Here is a 26140-nt window from a genome sequence, read left to right on the forward strand (position 1 = left end):
TTCCGTGACGTAGTTTGCATTCAGTGTCAGAGAAGGAAGAAGTGGACGATATGAGAGATTGATTTTTAGAACAATTACAGTATTTAAACGGTGTGTATATTAATTAAAACATTAAATTAATATTTTGTTTATAAAGTACATCAAACCAAGGACTTACAAGGGACAATCTTCAGCAATTTTACCAGCAAGATAGTTTTAACATCCCAAATTTGTATCCATTATTCATTTTGGTTTTTAGCCAGTTAAATAAAATGTCTTTTACATTTGACAGCTTGAAAAATCATTTTACATCTAACAGAAGGTATTACCTTTTTATTGCCATGAAGGTAGAGGACTAAATGTTTTTGTCAAGTCTGAGTTATATCTATCTGCGAAAACATTAATCATATTAATATATATCTGCAGAACTGTATTGTTATGGTTTTATATTTTAGTCTTTGACCATAACACCACAGATCCCGTAATGTAAATGAAGTGCAATTTATGGCACAAGATTTTCTGCACACTTTGGGGATGTATTTTGCCAATTTCCAGCAGTAGTTAATCAACGACCCTTCATCCCCTAATTTTAGACATATTCTATAACCAACCTGTATATTTTATCCACCTCCTAACCCTTTATAGTCATCTCTACAGACCAATAAATTCGCTTGTTGTGAATTTGTTGTCAGATGGCTAACGAGTTTATTGGTCTGTAGACCAATGCTGGAAAGTGGGGAAATACATCTCCAAAGTGTGCAGAAAATCTTGCTCCATAAATTGTACTTTATTTACATTACAGGATCTGTAGCAGTATGGTCAAAGACTAAAATATAAAACCATAATGCTACAGTTCTGCAACTAGTTAATATATTCAAGATATCGGGGTTTTAATTTTAAGCCTGGCATACTAGCCTACCTAGGCAAATTCTTCAATTTTGGCATTTTAATTATATATACCCTTTCCTATGTATTCAGATGAAAAAAATTGTTGTTAATCTATTTAGTGATGTATTACAACTGAATTTTAACAACATTAAAGTATTTTAAAACAGTTTTGTAAATTTTCTTCATATAAATGAATTTTCTTAAAAATGTCACTCAGATATTTTTTAAGTGTACAATGTATGTAGCTGCAAAACTGCATCTCTCTTGGACAGAAAAATTGGACAGACATACCATATCTAGTATTTATCTACACTTCTGAAGCTAAAATATATCCTGCTTTAACATTTTAATACCAATTTTACTCATTTAAAAATCTCACAAATAGTAATGGTTTGAAATGAGAATATGATACAGTCTGAGATCAAGTTTGGAGAAATCTCAGCCCAGATGCTTGCTGCTGTCTTTATTCACTCAATCATATATTTTAATAATGTTTATTAAGTGCAAAATATTTCTGTAGATTCAAAACTTATCTTTCTGGTGCAGAAAAGAACGAGTGCACTCATGGGCCCCGGTAAAATGTGAAAAAATGAAGAATCAAATGAAACTTAATTTGCCATCTCAAATCATTAATCGATATCTAAACCATAAGAATCAACAAATTTTATCACTGGTATTCATGAATATACAAAGAGAAAAGCCATACAATGTGGTAGGGGTCAGTCGACATTCATGATTTTCTATAGTAAATCGACTACGGTCATTCATTTCAAAGCTTTTGTTTTCTGTCAGCCTAATGTTGTACAAACTTGTGCGAATGACAAAAAACGCATTATACATTTATAAAACTTGTGTGAAAGTAGGAAATTTGTACAAGATTAGGCTGGTACTTAAAATATTAAAAATGTATGTAAAGTTCAACATTTTTCCTATAGCAAGCAAGAGCTATTTACCTGTATGACCTGTGTTGAACCCACCTGTGGAATAAATTATTTAAAATAACGGTAGTCACATGAGTTCTACCCAGGTAAACATTCCACAAATGTGCTCACTGTAAAACATAGCCACGTTTTATATCATTATATCAAAGTCGTACCGCTTAGAGATGTTGTATGTATTTGGTTTTAGGAACACGGGAGGGTTAGGAGTGTTTAGTCGTTAAAATGTCATCATACATAAAAGTGTCAAACATTTTTAACATTCATGCAAGACAATGGTACCGGTATTGAAAGCCACCTAAATACAATTTTTTCTTTTCAAAATTTAAAGGAACTAATGTTAATACTTATTGCATTTTTTCAAATGCAAGCATGCAAATTTCTTAGTTTGATCACTATGGCTACAGGCATCTATAAACTTCATTCGATTTTTTACAGGTAAAATAGCGCAAGAAGTATTCGGCAAACGCGCCCGTCAATGATCCACCATCAGATTGTTCAAGTGTCAATTTAAATGTCTCCTCCCCTTGATTTAAATAAACGAAACTCAAAATAGGTTCGATACGACTTTTCCGGATTTGGGGTATCTATAGGCATTAAAACTCTTCATTTGTTTTAAATCCATGCTGATTTAGGTGACATTTTAGCGTAATTTTTAATTAGAAATATCCACTTGTGTTTAACTATTACCAAAAGAGAACGATTTGGTCATATATTCTAAAGTAAAACAGCTCTGAAAAAGGGCCCATTAAGCATTGCTTAAGTGCACTTGTCCTTTGGACAGACATACCAGACCTGGGACAGAAAATTCAAACAGACATACCATCTCTGGTATATCTCTCTGAATTTTCTGTCTCAGAGAGCCACAGTTAGCAGCTAAAATATATGTTGCTTTAACATTTTAATTTAATTCCAATTTTACTCTTTTAAAGCTATATATAATTTATTCCTATTCATGGTATGCATAACTATAAAGAAAAGATACTCTATGGTCATAGTCCTGGTGTAGATGAAGATTTAAAGCTATATATGGTGTATCTGAGCTAAAAAATAAAAATACGAGATTGAGTGAAGATCGAGATTGAGTGAAGATAAAATGATATATGTTATTTACATTCAAATTTAAATTTTCACGGATTTTAAACATGAATAACCTCATGTTTCTATTGTCAAACTGACCTTAAATTATGTCTGTTATTTAAATCCGGAGGCAGTAAATAAATCAGTTTTTGTTTTAAATTTCTAATATCTTTGAAACGTGATTGATTTAAATTGTGTAATTTACAGGAAAGTCCTATCTTTACTTAAAGTAATAAAACAACTAGAAAGATCTTTTTAATTTTAGTTAGTCTGAACTTATAAAAGATATGCCATATATGACTTTAAAAATCACACACACACACACACACACACACAAATGGTTTGAAATGAGAATGTAATACAGCCATTGTTACAAGGCAAGTTGGAGAAATCTCAGCCCCAGATGCTTGCCGCTATCTTAACAAGTCCAAAATGTATCAGGGCTGTTACACTACTAGATATATGATATGTCTAAGTTAATGTCTTCTGGAACATATAATCTTACTGAGGTTGGAGAAGAAAACCAGTCCATTTATTGCATAGCAATATTTGCATTTTAATTAAACTCTTTTATGTTACAGTGATTAACAATGGATTTGGCAAAAGTGAAAAATGAAGACAAATTAGACTTGTGCAGAAAGTATTACATTGGTAAGTCTTTAAAAAAAATGAGAGATATCTTTTGCATCAATCTATTTTTGATTTCAAAAACCGTATTTGCTCTCAAGTAAGCTCCCTCCTTTTTTTTCTAATGTAAATTAATGTGCTAGTAAATCATTTATTTTTTAACCAGGTGGCTTTGCTTTCCTGCCTTTTTTATGGTTTATCAACTCTGTCTGGTTCTTCAGGGAGGCCTTCCTAAAACCAGAATACCAAGAACAAAAACAAATCAAGACATGTAAGTTAGGAACCTGTTAGACCACAGGGGTTCTTCAACATTTATTTTATGATGCAAATTTCAAGAAAAGCTGTTTAATCAAGAAAACCAAAATAAATTTTGAATTTGTTAAACCAAATCATGTTCTTATATATAACTCATGAACATGTAGAATAATAATCCTTGTAACATCTTTATAAAAATTATTTTTAAATATACCTATAAAATATTACTGATCCTGAAAGAATGTATATGATACTATGTTTTCAGATGTAATACGGTCAATGATTGGAACAGTGATATGGATAGCCATTATAACAACTTGGGTGGTTCTTTTCCAGACCAATAGGGTGGCATGGGGGATCACTGCAGACAAAATATCATTCCTTATTCCTACAGGAATACCATGAAAATGGTAACATTGTAAGCTAGCTTATCTTTGCTTCCCTGAATTTTTTAATGGATTTAACAAGTGCCATTGATACCAGTTTTCTATGTTACTTGATACATGGATTTTTTTTTATTTTAGGATAATTCAGAACCATGCAAACTCATAAAGAAGTATCATTGAATGATTCTCTAATAAGAATAGCCAAATTCAAAACAGTCAGTTACATTCTTATCATTGAAGATCTCTTTGTCTAAAGGACGACATGTAGTCTGCTTCAAAATGTAAATACAATTATAAATGTGTTTAAGAGGTGTATTTATTTTTAAACTTGGTGCTCGTGAACAAGTTTACAAGTGATCTGTGTTGTACACTTGGCCTAGAAGACATAGATCATTTGAGAAGTCTTTTGCCAAAGCTGTATACATTGTATCTTAATAGTGAAATGTAATATGTGTGTGAAAAGCTCATATAAATGTAAACGTAGTTGCCAAGAGAGAGAGAGAGAGAGAGAGAGAGAATAGCTTTATGTAATTTCTACTAGAATAAAAGACAGATTGAACTGTTATAAAATATTACAGATGTTGTGTACGACCTTTTTCATTTCTTATTCAATCATATATGGTCTTACTTAATTATGCACATACTGTGAAATCATTTAAATTCTTGGGGATCAATATTTGTGGGCAACCAACATTCTACTGGTTCATAAGGACAAAATTTTATGGGTAAGCTGTATGTACAGAAGATTCAGTGAACAAAATACTACTACTTTGATAAAGTTATAGTATGTAGGGATGAACATTCATGGGCAAGGGTTACCTATGAACATTGGTCTCCCATGAACATTGATGATTCCACAGCAATTGAGTATAAATACCAAATGAAATTTCTCTGAAAATCTACGATAAATAATAGTGTGCAGTGAAAATGTGTATTTTCGACTGATCCAAATACATGTCTACTAAGTTACCCGAGTAATTAATCAAACAAGAGGCCCAGGGGCCCTATTGCTCATCTGAGCACTTTGGCTAGGAAAAAGCAGAAATCAGTTCAGTCTTGAAAGTTTAAATATAAAAGTGGTTTCGAAGAGGGTGGGGGGTATGATTTGAACTAACTTGAATCTACACTTCCTACAGATGCTTTAGCATTAATATGACACATAATGGCTTTGCTGTTCTTAAGAAGAAAATTTTTATTGATATATCCCTTATATTCATTTGTATAACTAGGATCCCCTGTTATGGCCCCTCTCTTCTCCTGGGGGGGGGGGGGGGGGGGGGGGGGTCATGATTTGAACAAATTTGAATCTACATTACCGGAGGATGCTTCCATTTAAATACAAGTAATTGTTGCTTTGCTGTTCTTGAGAGGAAGATTTTTAAAGATTTTTCCCATGTATTGCTTTGTAAAACTTTGATCGACCATTGTGGCCCTCAAACTCTACCCCCAGGGGTCATGATTTGAACATATTTGATTTTACACTACCCAGGGATGCTTCCATATAAATATGACCAATCATGACTTTGCTGTTCTTAAGAAGATTTTTAAAGATTTTCCCCATGTATTCCTATGTAAAACTTTGATCGCCCATTGTGGCCCTACCCTACCCCTGGGGGTCATAATATGAATAAACTTGAATCTACACTACCTCACAGTGATTCCACATAAGTTTCATATTTTCAAGCACAGTAGTTGTTGGGAAGATTTAAATGATGCCATTAATTTTTCATGAATTCATATTATCTCCCCTTTGAAGAAGGCATGGCCCTTCATTTGAACAAACTTGAATTCCCTTCACCCAAGAATACTTTGTGGCAAGTTTGGTTGAAATTGGCTTAGTGGTTCTTGAGAAGATGATGAAAATGTGAAAAGTTTATGACGACTACAACTATACAGACAAATTTCAATCAGAAAAACTCACTTGAGCCAAGTTCAGCTCAGGTGAGCTAATAATAAACAAAAACAACACCTTTTTAAATGATATACTTTAATTTTAATAACACTGTCATTCTGGCATGCAGTCATGAACAGAAATGAATGGAAAACAATGCACCATATTCATTTATAATTTTATGTACATAATTATTATTTAGGTTTCACATTTTTTTTTTTTTAAATTGAAAGTTCTGTTTAAATAGCAAAAATTCCAATTCAAATAAAATCAAAACAGTATTGATTGTTCAATAATAAGCAGAGAAGATTTTTATTACAATGTACATTAATTTTATGATTGCTTCCAAGTAAGTATGATTATTAATCAGTAAGTAAAATAAATCTATATACAAATCAAGTATCACACAGAGCGAGTCAGTACGACAAGTGTTCATTTCAATTAATGCTAAAAAAAATCTGTCTTGTGTGTAGTGGTGAAAATTTAAATGTGCATAACAGATGACGGATTTAAGGAAATTTATTGGTTATTATCTGGAGATAAGTTATAACCATGTTTTACTTAAAGTCTAGTACCTCGTTTGTTGAGCACTATATTCCACCATTATAACAAAGTAACTACTTTCTGCTCAAAGCAGCTGTGCTAATCATTGTAAGTTATATTATTTAAAGTGCTATACACACAATTTTTGAAACATTGTCAATGCATTATAATATAATTAGAAATGAATTGATTTGTCAAAGCTAAGCTTTATTAGGGATTTTATGATTTGCTGCACTTAAAATATACTGGTAGACCAAAATGAATGCTATATACAGGGTGTTCCAAAATATATGTTACATTTTGAAAGTTCAATTTCACAAACACAAGAAAAAAAATAAGACAAGTGTTTTTATCAACTTGATGCATGTATCTATAAGATTCATTATGTACAATTACCAACTAAAATATTACACATTGGACGAAATCCCAAACATTAATGAAAATTAGTGAAATTTCTAAATTACGTCATTTTTGTTACGTTGAATTTCACAATGTCAAAAGCCCATATTATATGTTCTTGATGATCTCCACTATTTCAACTACAAATGAAAGTTGCTTCTCGAAATTTGTATAACCTTGTCACACATTTTTGCTTAGACACTCCTCATTTGAAGGTTTATATGTTTCTTTTGAGCTCATGCAGTATCTGTGGTCTAGGATTGTAGACCCTGTTCCTAAAGAACCCCACAGAAAAAGGCCCAAAGATTGATATTGGCCAATGCAGAGATCAAACTCTTTTCTTGGGATATTGCATTATTGAAAACTTGTACACTGATAACTTCATATCATATTTCAAAGTTCAATATATGCTGGAAATGCTGATATTGCCAGCATCAATTTCTGAAAACATCTATATGACACTTTTCTCAGGAGTTTGCTAAACTATCTAAGAGTCTACACTTCACCAATTAAATCTTCGATTATTGAAGTCTTTAGGCTTTCTGGAGCACCGTGTCATTTATCGCATATTGCTCGTCCCTGTCCTTTAACCTTGTTAATAGCCTTCTGATAAGCATTTTAAAAAGCTTCCATTCTTTTGAATATTTCCTTTATCAACTTCTGAATGAATATTACTTTTTATACTTTTTCATATGGAATGAAAATGCAGGATTTGATGTTTAAAATGATATATAGTTTGTAATAAAATTATGATAGGTAAGAAAAATAATTAGATTTAAAAATGTAACATATATTATGAAACACCCTGTATTAAACACAATACAGACTTATATACCACAGTCTTATGAGTTTGAATTTGTTCATAAATTTTGCACTTCTTACTCTTTGTAAATCAACTTTCTCCCCTGTTTGAATAGTTCTATTGCTTTCAAAAGGTTGAAAAAAAAAATAGTGAAAGGTTGTTGCAGTAAAGGGCTGAATTAAAGACAAGTTTTCAAATTAATGAGCTTCATATAATGAAGGTTTGAAGAAAAAATATCTTCTTGTATGCTTGAATGATGAAATTGAAAAAGAATACTGCAGGAGAAAGCTGATTTACAATACTGGACAAAACTTTAAAACTGTAATGTTCTTCTGTATTTCACATACTATTAGACCTTTCAGGCTGATACAGTAAGAGAAAAAAAAGTGCAATAAAATTTTGACAAAATTTTGTTCATGGTGAAATCATAAACAAGCATTTTCTTGAATTGTCTTTAAAATATATGGCACTCAAAATGAATCTATCTTGATGTTGCCCTCCCGGATGTACAGACAAACAATGTAACAGACTCTCCAATAAACCAGCTCACCATCTAAACCTTAGAAAACTCCTCAGGAAGATTATACAGACCACAGACAAGATTTGCAGGTAAAGCTTTGTCTGAAAACAAGATTAAGTGTAGTTATTGCTACAGTAACTGAAAAATAAGTGCATTAGTGCCAGTAAATGAAATAGGAGTACTAAAAAGAAAGAGGCCCATGGGTCACAATGCTCTCCTGAGTCCCCTTAGCCCTGCTTTCTTCAGATGATATTTATAAGATTTTCCTCCCTCTTTTTCTTCATTTCTATGAATTTCAAACCCCATACTGTGGCCAAAACTATAGCCTCAAGGGATTACATTGTATGACTTGACACAACTTAAATCTACTCAATACTAAGAAGTTTCAATATCTATATGACAAAGATTTTTAAAACTATTTTTCCTTTATACATGCATTGTGTAAAATTTGATTACCAATATTAGCCACGAATTAAAAAAAATTAAAATGTTTGCATATATATATATATATATATATATATATATATATATATATATATATATATATATATATATATATATATATGACTGCCGTCATGAGAAAAGGGCCCTTATCTTTTGACGTCACAATGCCCAGAAAACGACGTCAAAGTCGCGGTATTGTGCGTTTCATGAACAAGAAATGAAATTGGATTTCCATGTGTTACAAGAAAAACATTAAAATCATACGAAATTTGATGCGGAAATTTTTAATGAATAATATAATTACACACTAGAACGTGTATTTATTAATTACTTTGTTTGAGTATTTAACTTGATATCACATAATTAAGCTAAACGCGACATTGAACTCATTTTTAATTACTACTCCGTCGACAATTTATAGCGATGTGTTTCTCTGACAGGCCCGTAGGAAGCAATTTCACTTTGGGTAGGGTGGGGGGGGGGGCACAGCGATACATTTTCAGTGGAGGGGGCACTATCAACTACCAAACAAGCAAAAAAAAGGTCATCAGACGTTTTTATTGAGGGGGCACAAGCATACAGTATCTATGTTTTCTATAGTAATCTATATATCGGCAAAATTTATGGGGCACGGCCCCCGTACCCCCCCCCCCCCCCTCCGGTTCCTACGGCCATGTCTGATGCATCACTAAAGATACTGAATATTTGTTGTCGGAGCAATTAGCAAATGTTTAAATTTGACTAATATTCAGTACACTAAGTCTTTTTAAATGGTATTCTACAAACACGTATATATTTTTGTTCAGAGAGAGAGAGAGATCAATGCATATATACACTTCTTTATTCTAAAAAAAAATACCTTCATGTAAAATGAATTTAACCATTTTAACACATAGTTAATCATATCCATATGCGCAGTTAGACCAGCTCAGGGTGAAGCGTCAATATCCAAATGTGTGTTGGGGGGGGGGGGGCAGAGATCATTGAAAAGGGAAAAAAAAATCTGCGAATAAAAAAGCAATCGGTAAAAATTCATTCTAAAAAGAGAACCTTTCTTTTTTATGCGATGGGGGGTATAGATACTGGTATCATGGGAGATTTTCGGACTTCCTACTACAACGAATGAGGGGGGGGGGGCAAACGGCCCCTATATAGATAATTCTTTGTTAAATTCACTGCAAGAGAATATGCAACGGAAGAGGGGGTGCCCCCCCCCCCCCCCCCCCCCCCCCCCCCCCCGGCCTTTTACGGGCCTGTTAAGTCTTGCAAGATATTCGGTTTCAATTTCAAATAGATTTCATAAAAAATGTAATTCAACTGTATTTCATTTCGCTCAGAAAAGTCCGTTTAGTATTTATATATATAACAAAAGAGCCAAGAGCAGTACAACCATCTCTTTGATCAAACTATACAATATATACATAAACCATAATGATTTTTTTTTTTAGATTAACGGCCCTTTTAAGAAATGATGAACGATAATTAATGTGTTCAAGTGATACAACAGTAGTGTCTAGGACACAGGTGCCTCATAATAATTTTTAAAAAAAAAGGATCAAAGTACAGAAGCATTTATAACCTCTTTTGATTATGTGTGATTTGCTAAAAAGTAAGAAATTGGCAAAAAATTAAATTTTCATGTAAGGAATAAACTTTCATAAAACAATCCTTTGACATCATTATTTGCCTCTTTTTTATGTTTCTACATCATATCTAAGACAGGTGAAAAATTGAATTGTATAAACAAAGGAAACTTAATTATTTAAACATTTTATTAAAGTGTTCAAAAAGGCAAAGAAAAATCCCCTTGAAGGTAGTGATCAGATTTTTTTTTATCAATTATGATTTTTTTTTAATGAAACTTTAAAAAAAAGTTTACACATCATGGCGTATCTGAATTTATTTCCCATTTGAATTTTTCGGTGATACAGAAAATACATGAGGTGTTATTATCCCCTCGTAACAAAGTCATAGAGGATAAAGTAACGTGCGTGTTTGTGGATGAGTGAATGCGTGCTTATATCCCAAAATATTTTTTTAGGTCGGGATCGATGTGCTACTTTTGCGAGGTGATTCTCCGCTTTAATTGCACGAGGAACCCTTCTGGGACATCTATATAGATCTTTTTATATTTTAATATTACAACTGCTTTATATCTTTTATAAATTGAAATAGAGTATTAATAATAAAAAGAATACCTTGTGTGGAATTCACAAGTATTAATTTTTCGACTGAATAAAGAAAGGTTCCTAGATCCTGTCTAGACCCCCACCCCTCCCTTTACGAAATTACTAGATCGGCTCTAATATAGTATGAAAAAAAGTATGCGGCTCCCCTTATGAATAATTACATAATCTAGTTGCTTGGAAGAAAAAAAAATCAACTTTATATGTGTTAAAACGATTAAGGTTATTTTAAAAATGTAGTATTTTAAAGAATGCTTGTAAACTGAATTTGACACACGCGACGTCATTACATTTTCAGTGAGTAACGTCAACGTTGTTTTGAAACGGCCTTACTAAAATGCTCATAAAATACTGAAAAGTGAGATATTCTTAAAAATTGTGTATATTTGCATTCAGAAAGAGTCAGGCTATCAAAATTTATCAGAAAGTCAATTTGTGAAATTTTGACCTTAAGGGCCCTTTTCTCAAGACGGCAGTCATATATTTTACCATGTAAAACTTTAATCTTCTACTGTGGCCCCACTCTATCCCCGGAGGCCATGTTTGAACGAACTTGAATGTACACTTACTGGGGATGCTTGCATATCATTTTGAATAATCATGGCCCTGCTGTTCTTCATCAGAAGATTTTTTAGATTTTTTTTTTCTGAATTTATTTTTTTCCATAAAGAGCTTTGATCTATTCTGGTTCCATTCTACCCCTGAAGGCCATGATTTGAACAAATTTGAAACTACATTACCTGAAGATGCTTGCATATTAATATAACTAATCATTGTCCTGTTCTTCATCTTCAGAAGATTTTTAAAGATTTTTTTTCTCTGTTTTCCTATGTAAAGCTTTGATCTCCAATTGTAGCCCCACCCTACCCTGGAGGCCATGATTTAAAGAAACTTGAATCCTCACTACCTGAGGATACTTGTATATAAATATGTCTAATCATGGACTTATTGTTCTTAAGAAAATTTTAAAAGATTTTTTTAATATCTTTTCCCTTGTTAAATCTTGCTCTCCTACTGTGTCCAAACACTACCCCTGGGGTCCACAATTTTAACAAATTTAAATCTACACTATGTCAGGAAGCTTTCAGATAAATTTCTTCTTTTCTAGCCAAGTGGTTCTTGTGAAGATTTTATTAAAACACTGACCCTAGTTTTGCCTTTTCTTGATTTTGGACACAACTCTTTCATAAGGACACTCTTTGAATCCCATTTACCCAAGGATGCTTTGTGGCAATTTTGGTTAAAATTGGTTCAGTGATTCGATCTAGAGAAGAAGTCAAAAATGTAGAAAGTCAACAAACAAACAGACAGATGGATAATTGACAAACTTTGATCAGAAAGGCTCACTTGAGTCTTTTGGTAAGGTGAGCTCAAAATGTTTTGAAGGACAATGAAAACATAAAAAATTTGTCTTGTGCATTATGCACTGTAGATACTTCCTTTTCTTCAATGACGATACATGTTTAACTGCAAGCATTCTCAAGGTTTAGTTGTTACATCACTTACCTATTTGTTTGGGGTATGGAAGGTTCAATTCCTTCATTATCCTCACAAACTCTTCTTTAGACTTGGTCAAACGAGGATTCATGGTTTTTTCCTCAGCCACTGTTGTGCTAGTTTGACCTATGTAGAAATATATCATTTTAGAAATCGAGAGAATTGTGGAAAATCTTTATAGAAATCGAGAGAATTGTGGAAAATCATTATAGAAATAGAGAGAATTGTGAGAAAATTGCACTCAAATGCTAGTTTTCCTTCTTCCATTACATTTGTTTGGATTTATTCATTTTCAAATTACTGGTCTGTAGCTGTATTCAGCAAACACCACTTACGGGTATATAAGAATCACCCTATCTGACCACCAAAATGTGTCTGGCCATTACAAAGAAATATTGGAGATGTAATGGTTTGGGCCATGGATATCAGCCTGGGTAGCTCAGTTGGTAGAGCACCTGACTAGTGATGCAGTTGTCCCGGGTTCGATTCCCGATCCAGCCATACATTTTCTCCTTTCCTGTTACAGATTTGGTGCCTTTGACCACCCCTGGACTTGCAGGTGAAAGTCCTGCCAGGGGCTAATAAGAACTTGGGTTGTGTCTTCGAGGGCGAAGACAATTTAAGGCTCGAGGGAGGGATGTAATGGTTTGGGGGTTACAATTTTAATTTGTGGGGGTCTTTTTTCATGGATAACCAGAATTTATTGGTTTGTGGGGAACTCCAATATGCAGAACTCAGCAGATCATTCAAAGAATTGATACTTTTGCAAAGTTTGTTCGTGTGGATGTAAAATTTGTGGGTAAGGGTGACTCATGAAATCCACAAATATTGGTCCCTCATGAACAATGATGATTCCACAGTATCATTTTTTTCTGGATTATATCTTTGTTATTGAGACATTGGAAGTTCAAACTGACAAAGAGGTTGCTTGTGACATGAAAATGTTCTTGCTGGTCTAGCTGGAATGTTTTTGAAGACCTTTTCATTTATAGTATTATAATTAAAACAAAATTGTTTTCTTTAACCCATAATGCCTTGTGAACATGACCAAGGGCTTCTTAAGGTAGTACACAACACCCATGAAATGTTTTAATGCATAACTTATAAAGTACACCAGAAAAAAAGAATAATTTCACTATAATGTCAATAATGAAGGATCTTTGTAAGAAAAATAATAAGCTGTGACATGTTTCCACCATATTTTTTGAAGAAAATTAGAGACATCCTATATATTGGTCATTCAGGAGCCTACATTTTGGATTGTGTTTGTGCCATCTACATGCCATATGACTGTCTGCTTTTAAATGCAAAATAACTTTTGATCCATTTATACCAGAGACCTGATATTTTGACATATTTATAAGGAGTCTCCATTCTTTTTTTTTTACAATAAAGGTCAAGGTCATATTAAGAGGTCAAAGGTCAAATATAGTGACATCATCTACTGAATCTTGACAGTTTGCAATAGATCAATTGGTTATTTTTAAATAATAAATAAATAATCTCAGGTCCACTGTCTGATTTCATAATCTTTTTTCTGATAGACTATATTTCAGACTATTTTGGCAAAAAATTTCTGGTTGAATTCCTTTCATATTAAATATAAAAAGAGATTTTGTATCCTAGAACAAAATATCAAAGTTTAAACAAAATTGAATTTGAGGAAAAATTTTTTCCTATCTATTGTGTACTACCTTAAGAAGATTGAAATGTAGCAACCTGGTTATCATTTTGTGAGCTGTGTCTCTAGTTTTTATTTAGAATAGATTATAAAAAAATCCTCTGTAAACAACACACATAGATATCTCCAATTACGCGGCTATGTTAAGGCTGTCCGAAGGTTTATATGCATTAGAAATACACTATTATATTTTGAGCTAGATTTTTATTTCAGTTTGTAATCTATGTATACATGTGCAGTAAATTTGTGAAGAGAGTTTAATAACACATTGAGAAAAAGCATGTTTGTGATGTCACATGACTGTGTTGATCATGTGACGGACACTTTTAAATTTTCCTAATTGTTGCACAAAAATCCCATCAGCACAAGTGAAAAACAAATTATTGAGAACAGTTTGTTACATAAATCAATTAAACATATTCTTGGGAATATATATTATAGTGCTGGGGGGCAAGTATGAGTTTTACTTCTTAAGAAAATATTTCACGAGAAATTCAACTTACCCACATACAAGGGAGCATTTTCCACTCTTCATTGCAATTTATACAAAATAGGATAAATTACATACAATCCCCCAGCAAAATTCAGTTAGAGGACATACTTCTCTAGTAGATTCACATAGAATATCTTCAGGTTATCTTTATTAATCACTTGTGCCAGTCTAATATATGCATGATTTATAAATTCTAACTCTGTCTATGGACGTGTAAGGGGAGCGTTTCATATTTATTTATTGCTATTGTTTGAATACGTAGATTTATCAGAAAGAGAAAGGAATAACGATATTGTATTGCAAATAATCACCATCATAACAGCACATAGAAACTTTAACCAACAATTCAGAAACTTGATTTAAACATCAACGTCGAAATAAAATCTACATGCCTTGGGAAGGAATGTAAAAGTTATGACACTTTCCCTGTCATGACTGCTCAAGTTTGCAGTGACTTGACGTCATATTCTATTATGACGTCATATCTTGGTAGTTCAGAGAAGTAACAATGGCTGGTACACTGTGATATTTATCGGACAGCCTTATCCTAGCTGTGTAATTCAAAACAACAGTTAAAAATATCTGTCAGTTTTCATTGCTTTCATATACCTGTGTAGTCATGGGCAGGAAACAGAGTATAGTTTGGAGGAAGGGAGAAAATCTTCTCATGAACAGAGTTGTACAAAGTCTCCGAGCTTCCTGTATGAATAGCAAAAAGAAATAATCTGTACATGTATATCAAAACTCTATCGGTATATGAATAACCGTTTTTGTAGAGATTTTTTGGATGTACTGTTACCATATTAATTTGCTGTATATTTTACCTTCCTGGAAATCTGTTCTGCCACAACCTCTGACCAGTACAGCATCTCCAGTAAAAGCCATTGCTTTCTCATGCCATACATAGGTGACACACCCTGCAGGAAATCCATAACAAATACCCGGTATATATTACAGTGTATATTCTTTATCATGTAGTTTCATTGGTGATGAAACCCCAAATCTCTCTGTTTGAAAATTGAATAGTAGGTATGGAAACATTAGACACCCACACACATACACATAATTACTCTTAGAAAGGCTTTACAATACTAATGCATGTAGTTGCATACATTTGTAATTGCATACATTTGATTAATTACAGTCTATACATCCTTAATATAAAATTAAAAAAAAAAAGAAAAACAAAAAAATTTAGTAAAATTTAAGCACTTTCATTTCAAGCGCTTTTACAATAAGAAACGTAGCAACATAATGTCATGTCATAATAAGCAGAATATTAAACACAAGAGTCTATAGTGACCACATAGTTAAACAATGCAGGAAAACTGTAGAATGAAAATATTGATGTACAAATGTGATAACGATTATGCTAAATTGTTAAGTTTAGGTTTGAAATTATGTATAAAATTTATATGTTTATACATATTTTCAAACCTTTCAGTGCTAAAGCTTTACTAAATATTTTCGTGTTTCTTTTTTAAAATTGTCTCTGTAATTTTACCAATCACTGTTGATTATATTTGTATTTCAGTATAAATGTATATTAGATTTCAGTTGGGGAATCCTACTCTAGAGTTAATTTTCAGGGGGGGGGGGGGGAAATCCTATTTAGTGTCAGGGGTGGGGTGGGGGTTTAGGAATGATATCATATTCTACATGACTGGCACATTCATGTTCATACATCTCATATATCTGACAAACTTTGTTCAGAGAAGTTTACTCAACCTACTACTTCAGATAAAGTACCAGGTAAGTAGGGGATCTATTGAGAATACAGTAAAATAAGAGAAGTCACATGGACCCTTAATTCTGCTTCTTTTATAACCAAGATTCTTTATATCTATATAAGGAACATAGTGAAAAATCTTCTATGGGATTCGTATAAAGTTCCTTATAACCCAGATTACCTCATAAGAGAGTTCTCTATAACCAAGTTTTACTGTATGCATGTATTGATCAAATGCATTCACAAGGGTTTTCATGTGTAGTACCAGTTGCTAAACACTTAAAACAGTATGTTTTATACAAAATGTTGTTTTGTAATGAAATATTAGCTTACCATTTGTATGACCTGGTGTACTTTTCACCTCTATCTCGTATTTACCGAAGGTCAACTTATCCCCTTCTTTAACCTTGACATCTGCTTCTGCCTTACTGGCTGCTGAGATGACACTCTTACATGTGGGGATCTGTTTCTTAATGAGTCCAGTACCAGTGATGTGATCAGCATGCACATGGGTGTTGACTGTAAATATATATACATATAGGCCAGTTAGGTGCACAGATTGTCAGTAACATACAGACTAACAAGGTGTACGTGTCCTTGTTTTATGTGATCTAGCCCACATATTATAGATAAAAAATTTGTCTCAAAATCTATAACCCTGACCTTAATTTGATAATTTAAAACAGTTGACATGGCCATTTCGAATGATAAAGCAAATTGTAAATAAAAGCTTACAGTTTCAAGTAGATCAATTTGATTTAAGTCGAACAGACCGGAGCATTGCCCTATATATAGATAAAAAGTCTAATCTATAAATAGATTCAGGTTAAAAACTAGTTCAGTTCTTGATCAAAATTCAGTAAATACTGTAGACCTTTGTTTAAATTTTGCTATCATTTATATTTTTAAAATTAGATTATCTAAGTTTATTATAAAGTCTCACACCTAGTCAATTTTCAACAAGATATGCTGCATATTATGAATTTAGTTAAGTTTGTCATAATAGACTTTCGCTGAATCTAAAAAAAAAAATTAGTATTAATCCATATACTTACATAACTTTTTTGATTTTAAATAATACTTTGGTTCAGGGAATAATTAAGGTTTATATAAGCACAACTTTAAGGAATAGATCTTTTCCAAGGAGTTTATAACCTAGTCATCCATCCCAAAAATTTTGGTCAAATACATGCAGCATCTAAAGAAAGTCAATGTTTTTGTGCATCTTTTGATGCATCATTCGTGTCAGTTTGGTTAGGGCATATAGTTACTGGGAATGAAACCTGCAACAAAATTTTTAACCTGATCCACTGGCAGTTAAAGTTATTGTAAATTTAGAGTATATGCATCATTACAATTTTATGCATGCACATACTCTATATATAGTGATTTTACATTATATAAATATTGCATGTAGTTGAGTGTAACATTGAAAATTTTCACCCCAAGAAAACCATTGTCAACCGAGGTGCAGCCAAGGTTGACAATGGTTTTTGAGGGGTGAAAATTTTCAATGTTACACTCAACTACATGCAATATTTATTATATTATACTGAATGTTTTATACAAATACATATAATAGTGAACCATGCGCACATAAATTCTGCGCAGTCACTATTTTTTGGAATATCTCCCGTCGTCAAGCAATGTTGACTGTTGCTATGCTGGAGGGCATGGCTTCATCATTCAGCGGGTAATAGTGTTTTTTAACAAATGTTTCTCGATGAATTAGATTCAACTAATATACATGAAAGTATAATATTAACTTTTAATGCCTGTCACCTGATCAGGAAATGGGTTCAGGTTGTGCATCAGAGGCATTCTGTTAGTAAAGCATCCCAGTGGCACCATCTCTGCAACTCTGGTAAAGGAAGGGCTTATGGTTTCCTGGCAATAGGGCCTTCTCCAAAACCTTTTTACTGGTTGATTTCAATAATTATGATCAGATGAAGCATTTGAATTAATTAGGGCCCCACATGAAAATGTGGTACATGTAGCTCTATAGGAATCAAAACCATCTGTCTATCCATCCTTCCATCTAGCTGTCCATCTGTCTGTCAACAATTTTGTTCTGATGTCTTCACTCAAACAGTTTACAATGAACATTTTTAAAATTTTGGACACATGCAAGTACTTTACTAAAAGAGCAAGACACCTATAAATTTTGGAGTCATATCACTGTCTGTCTGTCTGTATGTGCTGTTTGAATTTATATCCATGACACTTTTGTTGTAACAGAATAACTCAATCAGTTTTCAATAAAATGTTTTCAAATTTTGTACAGAAGTACTTTACAATAAGAGCAAGACAACTAGATTATCTGTCTGTCTCTCCATCCAGATGTCCATCTGTCCTTTAATACTTTCATTAAGGTGCAGTAAGTTGAACAGTTTTTAACAAACTTGTTTCAAATTTGTACATTAATTAGCTTACTCTAAAAGCAAGACTTTGTAGATTTTAGGTCATATTACTTCATCTGTCTGTATGTATGTTTAAATGTATATATCCTTAATACTTTTGTTTTGACGTCATAACTTAGTTTTCAACGTAATGTTTTTAAAATTTTACACAGAAGAATTTACTGTAAGAGAAAGGCTGTTGTTATGAATTTGAGGTTCATATAACTTTTTCCGGTATGTATATATGCCTGTATGTATATCTGCTGTGTACAGTTGTCACTTTAACAGCCCTCAGCGGGGTCCTCTCTACCTATGTCAATTTTTTAGTTCTGATAGTATATGCATCCAATGTTCACTATTCATGCAAATTAAGGACATACACAACGTAGTTTAAACTTTATTGTCTTTTTCCCTGGAGTTGAAGAGTTCCAATACTTAAAGGAACTGTGTGCTACATTTAATGTCTATATATGCTGTTGTAAACTTCTTCTAAAACAAGTTTTGATAAACAAAACATCTAGAATATATGTTTAGTAATTTTTGTATATTTTTCTTTGAATTATACAAAAATTTTCATCAATTGATATCTTTTGAAAACCCCTGGTAATACATGCTGATTTTTTGTCTATGAACATCTGATGGCACTATAATCTTAAATTCAGATTATCTTGAAAAATTATCAGAAGGTAAGGTACGTTGCATATGTCCTTAAGTCTAGGTAGAGTTCACTGATTCGTGGGAAAGTATCTACTCAATAACTTCAACCAGGCCATTCATTTAGATATAGATTATATGCAGCATTACAGTCATGCTAGTAGTAAGCATCCAAAATGGGCAAATTATCCATGCAAGTTTGGTCTAAGTATGCTTCTGGTTATTTATGAATGAATCTGCCCCAATAAAATTTTAACCTGGTCATTCCTTATAAAGATATAAAAGTGAGATACCGCGAAAGCAGGCCCTGGCATACAAGTTTATTCATGTATTACACTACAAAAAAATACTTGGGAACTGGACATGGTTCCACAACTTTAGTCCATGATGCTAACAATTATCCTGATGTCATACTAACATAACAAAAATGTACAGCTTTTCCCACCTTTGTGCAGTTAAATTGGGGTACAGTCAAACCTTGTTATCTCAAACTTGATGTGACCAAGAAAAAAAACTTTGCTATATCAGAAGGTTCGAGATATTGAGGGTAAAATACTTTGAAAAAAGTGCTTTGGACTTCAAAATCACTTGGACATATCCATGGTATGCGACCTATCAGCCTTAAAGATACAGAAGTTCAGCTGTAATTATTGGGAGTACAACAGTAACTAAGAAAATATTTATGAGGATTGAGGAACTGCCACACTTAAATCAGTGTGTCAATTTCATAAAAACAAAATAATCACCTGCATATTTGAGATTAAGTCCAAGATCCTTGACTAACTTGGTATCTCTGGCTACAGTATCAATGACAGGATCAATCAGAATTGCTTCCTTTGTGTCAGGGTCAGCAAGGAGGTAGGTGTACGTGAAGGATTTATACTCCAGTAACTGCAATGAAATACATGTACAACCAAATATAGGGTTGAAATTAGGTTTTAGCCCTTATATAATGATTCAAAGTCTCATTTAACTTGTCATGTTATTGGTATTTAGTTCGTTGTTTAATATAGAATAAATCTTTCCAACAGTTTTTTCTATGTTTAGCGTCCGCGTGCGCCTTGGTTTTTGACACCCCATATCAGAAAAAACAAGCAAAATCAGGAGTCCTGAAATTGTTTATTCTGGTCAAAATCACTGAATTCTGTGAATTAGTCTAAGTATTTGTCTACAATAAGTCATATTTGGAATATTGTAAGCATTTAAAACCTTGATTTTGCTGAAGAATAGATATTTCTATAGAATAGATATAGAAAAATAGATTAATGGAATCAAATCCTTTGGAAGACATCATTTTTATTACTATAAAGACTTGTGTTTTACTTTTTGGTTTGTTTTTTGCGAATAGGTAGGTAGGTATTTGAAAGATGGGTGGACACTAAACATAGAAAAAAATTGGAATGGCCTTACTGTAAACTGATCAACTTTCCGTTTATTTTTTCTCTTGCAATCTTGTTGACCTGAGTAATGAACTCGTTTTTTGCCACAATTTTTCCATTTGGGTGATTCCCAGGTAAATTGCAAAGATTGCACACATAGGTTAACAGTATTCAGTGTTGGTAAACAGTTTTCAGGACATGTATATTTCCATATAAAATTGATAAAACTTTAAGTATACCTGAAATTTGTTTTACTATCATTTGATAAAAGATATTGCTTTGGGACATGAAATAATAACAACCACCAGCTTAAATTTAAAAGGAAATTATGCATCATAATAACGTACTTGTCTGAAGACATAGTCTTTGTCTTTTCCAGAAAATCCCGACATTTTCCTTGGAAACTGACGATGCAAGACTTTACTAAAGACGTAATTATTTGAAAGGAAAGGCAGTTCGGCACGCGAATTTTTGCAACTTGTATGCAGCTTCCTTGCCGCTGACAACGCCAAACATTTGTCGACGGAACAATATAGTCCACGAACGTTCAAACTACAAATTAATTTACTCCGACATGTTGCCATTCTATGTGAATAACCTTACACAAATCTTCCCAAATCCTTGATCTGGAAGGGGTCTTTTTGTTTACAAGTTTCTCAGTTTGCACATGCGCAAATGCTATAATATATCAGGTACAGAGGACACAAGTACTTAGGAAGGAGGCCTCCAAGTCACGTTCCGAAAGTAACTGTTCTTTTGTACGTAGGTAATATCTTAAAGATGACGAAATCAAAATAGGATAAGCATAAGAAAAGATAAAATCAATCTTTCAGGTTCATATTTAAAAAAAAAAGTGAAGACGTACTTTCACTTTCAATATTTAATTCACTTTAGTTTTGTTGACAATATAAGGGCCTAACGTTACATTTCGGCATACAGTCATAAACATTAATACCATAAAACTAATGAACACGATTAATACATGTATATACAGAGAGACAAATGTGGGGTTAACAAAATAATGTAGAGTATATTCACATATTTCTAAGTGCATTCAAATTTGTGTATATTCATTGCTGACTTTCTTTTCTGGTGTCAAAGCACTTTTTCAAGAAACAACATATCCTTCTAGCAGTTGTAATATTTGTAGGATTGACAATTTTTCTAATGTGATTATCACTAGTATATGTGTTTGCATTAAATTTATCGATGTACTTCTATATTGGTTATACTTTGAACAGTATAGCACATGTAGAACAAAAGTTGTTTTTTTTTCATTTTCAATAAACAATTTACATGAATAGCATAGACGTTTTTCTCTAGGAATAGAGGGTTTACAGTATCTACCCATTTCAATTTACAGTGGACATGGTGGATGGGCACTGATCCTTAATTTTGTTAATACAGATCTATAACTTTTTTTCCAAAGGTAGTTTAAATAACTTTGCAATTTGTATTATGAATATATTGCCAAACCCCTTAACTCCATCACTACCCTAACTCTGTCACTTTTAGGAAATGCCTCGCTGTTTATAAATGAATATGATTGTGGTGTCATTTTTTACATGCTGAAAATCTATAATTGGGCCATCATTAACATGATTAAAAATATCTTTGTTTCCCCTAACCCGACCCTAAAATCTCAAGTTGGATAGGTAGGTAGGCAAATAATTTTTTTTTTCCTGATAGCAGCTTTGAAAATACATTCTGCAATTTAATGGAATAATACCTTTATAAATGAAAGAAAGTAATTTGTAAACAGAATATCAAACAATTGCCGTTTAAAAGCAAAATTTAAGGTAAATTTACAATTCACAACAATTATTCCTTGTAAAATATCTCAAGAAAGTGTAAATTTATTGAAATCAAATGCTAAAAAAAGACTTTAAAAATACTTAGATACGTAAAGACTAGACATCTGAGTATATTTTTCAAACCTACTATCAGCTTCAAATGCTTACATATGCAGAGTACTTTTTCAAGGGCCTCGAATTGTGAATTTCAATTTGGGGTCCCGAAGTAAGAGCTACAATGTAATTCTAAGTTGCAGGTTCAAATCACATTGTGAGACGTTGAGACCGGTCAGACTGTAAAATTTAGGCCCAGTGTCACAGTAGATGCTGGTACAAAAATGATCCATCACTGCTCAATGGTAAAAAGTGCTGAGTTCAAGTCTAAATTTGGAGCCCTTCACAGTTCTCAAAGGAAAGTTCTTAAAGTAAAGAAACAACCTATCTCCAAGGGCCTAATTAAAGAAAAGTACACTGGACGTCTCAGGAAGCTGTATCACGATTTCAAAATTATATTTGGAAAGAGTTTGTAAACAATATTCAATTGAACCAAACCATGATCTAAAATGATAAAATGTCATACACGATGTCATAGTCATGAAGCTTAACCCATGAATAAAAGGCATGAATAAAGAACGTCTGAATTTTATTCGTCGGAATGAAATATCATATGCACACATATTTACAACTCCTGTAGTCACATATAGTAAACATAAGAACATAAATGAACGGTCTCAGATTAAATAAATTTAAAATTGATTGATATGTTCACAAGGTTGGCCCCTCATCTGCTTTTAAGGTGACTACTCTGTACCTTAATTTTAAAAGATAGGTTTGAAAATATCACCAAATCACAATTAGTCATAGTGAATTTTATTAACGAAATGTTACAAGTGAGTAGGATTCTAATAAGCTAAAGGCAAAAGGTGAATACGTCACAAGAACCCTCTGAGACCACAATGTTATGGGCACCATTTTGTTTCCAACGAACGCTTGAAAATCACAGTAGATCAAAATCGGTCATTCTCATAAAAACCGGATTTTGGTGAAATTGTATTTTATGAAAGTTGATGAACAATAAAAAAAAAATTTGAATAAACTTATTTAAAAAAAACTTTTCAGTCGGCGATTTAATTGGGTCGGTCGCGTTAGGGGAAACAAACATATTTTTAATTTTGGCCTTGCCGAGAAATTATAACAGTCAAGTTCAAGAATGCTTAAAAAAAATAAATAGCAATTACATGTGATATATTGTATCTATCATATATTATTGGAAATCACTAAGCACCTTTTCCTTTATGCGCTATTTCATCAATATCTAAGACATGTGGGTCAACATGCTCAATTTTACATGTCAGCCACTTTTATGAAGGTCTATGTCTCTTCTATGCTCTTCTTTTTTCCCTAAGTGGGGGACACAAATTCTCTGAATTAGCTTGTTAAATATAAGGTAAATGACGTCATTTTTTTAAATAGTAATGAAAACAACATATAAGTTCATTACTACATTTAGCAAAGAAGAAATAAATTTTAAAATATAATTCAGAGAGTAATGCGGCATGTTTACCGATTATGGTGATGGAGTTAGGGTAGTAGGGGATACCATAAATGTGTGACACCACAAGGTTTTGTCAATATATTACCCACAAAAAATTACTGCACGTTCTTCTGATTTTATTATTGTTAACCATTATTTACTCTATAAATTTAAATCCCGATATTAGAAATTTATTATATAATTTTTCTGCATGTTCTGTCTAGAAAATTAATTACAGGCCTAATTAGTACGGAGGATATTGCATCAGATTCAGAGGCATATATTCTTATGTTTCTGCTCTATCTTTCTAGTGATGGACAGTCAGGTGGCACGAGATGGCCGTCTGATGGAGTTAGTGGATGAGAAATGGAGAGAAGACAAACTCCCAATGGAGGAAGTCGCTGTGCCGCAGATGGAACTCCCAGAAATAGAACCAGACAATGGACCAACCAATGAGACCTTAAAAGAGCAGGAACAAAAGTGGACTGACTTGGCTTTGTCATCACTGCATGATCAGCCTCCTGCGACCACTAGTAACTGACTAACTGATAATCATACAGAGTACCCTCTGGTGTTTATACGAGGTCAAAAAAGTATTAAGTGTAAGGTTATCATTAAAAGTGATGATTATTCCCCATCTTCAGACATAATTTTTAATATATATGCTACCAGCATGACCAATCTACAATTTCAAATAATAATGTCAAACACTTTTGAGAAAATTGGAAGCTAGGACTAGTGGATTCCTGAGTGTGCAGCTGTACTTGTGAAGTCCATGCAGTGAAATGAACTTGGTGAGACCGAAATGAATTATGGACCAAGTGAATTTCAATCAGCAGATGTATCTGAATTATTTTAAAATAAATTTTATCAAAACATAGTATTGTTTATTACATTGCATTTCATTTTGAACATAGCTCGTGATCAGTACACTTCCAATGCATATAGTTGTCATGAAATACACTCCATATACCATATTCATTATTATTTTCTAAACTTTAAATATAGGTAAAATGAAGATGAGATGTATGCATTATTGCAATCGAACTTTACCTTGACCTTTATTTGATCAAATTCAATCTTAATCATGCAAGGATGCTCAGAGGCAAGTTAGGCTAAATGGTTCAGAAGATGAAAATATAGTTTAGAGATAGATATATGTGCAGGAAAGCTCATTTGAGCCTAGAGTGAGGTAAGAGGTACTTCTTGCTTTCCCTTGACCACTTTAAATCTGCTATGACACTGCTTAGGATGAATATCATTGCTATTTGTCACCGTACTCCAGCATACTTCTGACTTGGCGCTGCATTATATAAGGAGCATAGGAACTTTAACCAAGGCTCTTACTTGTAGGAGTACCTATCACTGGTGATGAGTGAATTTTTATGCCCCCCTCCTTGAAAAAGTGGGCATATTGCTTTGATCTTATTGGTCAGTCAGTAGACCAAGTGTTGTCCTCTCATAGTCTAGAGAACCCTTTGACAGACATCAAACTTGGTACATGTGCACTGGCAACTCCTGATGAGTAGATGACCCCTATTGATTTTGAAGTCACAAGTTCAAAGGTCAAGGATCAAATTACAGGTACTCTAGACATAGGAAGATCTTGTCCATTACAAGTACAGTAGCACCTGTACCTCCTGAAGAGTAGACACAGGAAAATTTTAGTCCATTCAATATCTTGAGAATTACCATTTGCTTGACGGACATCAAACTTTGGTACACAGTTTTTTCTAAGGAGTAGTTGACCACTGTAGATGTTGAGGTCACAGGGTCAGAGGTCAAGGGTCAAATTACTCTAGACATTGGAAGATACTGACTGCTCAATATCTTGAGAACCCTTTACTTGATCGACATTAAACTTGGTACACTGGTTACCCCTAGGGAGTATATGAGCCCTGTTGAAAGCAGTTTTACTGTATATTCTTTTTGTTGGCCAGAGAATTTAAAGAATGTTGTTTTGTGTATTATTTTAAAGTCATTACATGTAAGACAATACCTAGACTGTAACAATAAAATTTGCCTTTAGTTATTTTTTAATTG

At 32.9% G+C, this 26140-nt stretch overlaps 3 protein-coding genes across 5 annotated transcripts; 2 read left to right on the forward strand and 1 right to left on the reverse strand.

Annotated features, from left to right (window-relative positions):
* The first annotated feature begins 10 nt into the window (after positions 1 to 10).
* On the forward strand, positions 11 to 4737 carry LOC133193435 (gamma-secretase subunit pen-2-like). 2 transcript variants are annotated; one of them, XM_061329377.1, is made up of 5 exons: positions 11 to 90; positions 3467 to 3536; positions 3679 to 3783; positions 4033 to 4185; positions 4292 to 4737. In XM_061329377.1, the coding sequence occupies exons 2-4, from the start codon at positions 3476 to 3478 to the stop codon at positions 4170 to 4172; spliced, it is 306 nt and encodes a 101-aa protein (XP_061185361.1). In that variant the 5' UTR covers positions 11 to 90; positions 3467 to 3475; the 3' UTR covers positions 4173 to 4185; positions 4292 to 4737. The 2 variants fall into 2 exon arrangements, with proteins under 2 accessions (XP_061185361.1, XP_061185362.1); XM_061329378.1 differs by having other exon boundaries at positions 4033 to 4177.
* A 3144-nt stretch (positions 4738 to 7881) lies between these two features.
* Positions 7882 to 21445, reverse strand: LOC133193436 (persulfide dioxygenase ETHE1, mitochondrial-like). Its single transcript, XM_061329379.1, has 7 exons — positions 21118 to 21445; positions 20138 to 20282; positions 16672 to 16857; positions 15434 to 15526; positions 15219 to 15308; positions 12445 to 12561; positions 7882 to 8409 (listed from the first exon to the last, which is right to left on the reverse strand). The coding sequence occupies exons 1-7, from the start codon at positions 21352 to 21354 to the stop codon at positions 8342 to 8344; spliced, it is 936 nt and encodes a 311-aa protein (XP_061185363.1). The 5' UTR covers positions 21355 to 21445; the 3' UTR covers positions 7882 to 8341.
* A 6-nt stretch (positions 21446 to 21451) lies between these two features.
* Positions 21452 to 24977, forward strand: LOC133193437 (anaphase-promoting complex subunit 13-like). Of its 2 annotated transcripts, none has more exons than XM_061329381.1 (2): positions 21452 to 21528; positions 24409 to 24977. In XM_061329381.1, the coding sequence occupies exon 2, from the start codon at positions 24411 to 24413 to the stop codon at positions 24636 to 24638; it is 228 nt and encodes a 75-aa protein (XP_061185365.1). In that variant the 5' UTR covers positions 21452 to 21528; positions 24409 to 24410; the 3' UTR covers positions 24639 to 24977. The 2 variants fall into 2 exon arrangements, with proteins under 2 accessions (XP_061185365.1, XP_061185366.1); XM_061329382.1 differs by having other exon boundaries at positions 21512 to 21536.
* Positions 24978 to 26140: the final 1163 nt, after the last annotated feature.

This window comes from Saccostrea echinata, unplaced genomic scaffold (genome assembly GCF_033153115.1).
Source record: "Saccostrea echinata isolate AGI-Se365-2 ecotype Australia unplaced genomic scaffold, CSIRO_AGI_Sech_v1 ptg000027l, whole genome shotgun sequence".
NCBI lineage: Eukaryota > Metazoa > Mollusca > Bivalvia > Ostreida > Ostreidae > Saccostrea > Saccostrea echinata.

Bases quoted from the DNA above. Each gene is read 5' to 3' on its own strand.
- LOC133193435 (XM_061329377.1), top strand. From the start codon at position 3,476: ATGGATTTGGCAAAAGTGAAAAATGAAGACAAATTAGACTTGTGCAGA. The intron at 3,537-3,678 runs GTAAGTCTTTAA...TTTTTTAACCAG, and splicing joins GTGCAGAAAGTATTACATTG to GTGGCTTTGCTTTCCTGCCT. The intron at 3,784-4,032 runs GTAAGTTAGGAA...CTATGTTTTCAG, and splicing joins ACAAAAACAAATCAAGACAT to ATGTAATACGGTCAATGATT.
- LOC133193436 (XM_061329379.1), bottom strand. From the start codon at position 21,354: ATGGCAACATGTCGGAGTAAATTAATTTGTAGTTTGAACGTTCGTGGA. The intron at 20,283-21,117 runs GTACGTTATTAT...ATTTCATTGCAG, and splicing joins AAGACTATGTCTTCAGACAA to TTACTGGAGTATAAATCCTT. The intron at 15,527-16,671 runs GTAAGCTAATAT...GATTTCCTGCAG, and splicing joins TACACCAGGTCATACAAATG to GGTGTGTCACCTATGTATGG.
- LOC133193437 (XM_061329381.1), top strand. From the start codon at position 24,411: ATGGACAGTCAGGTGGCACGAGATGGCCGTCTGATGGAGTTAGTGGAT.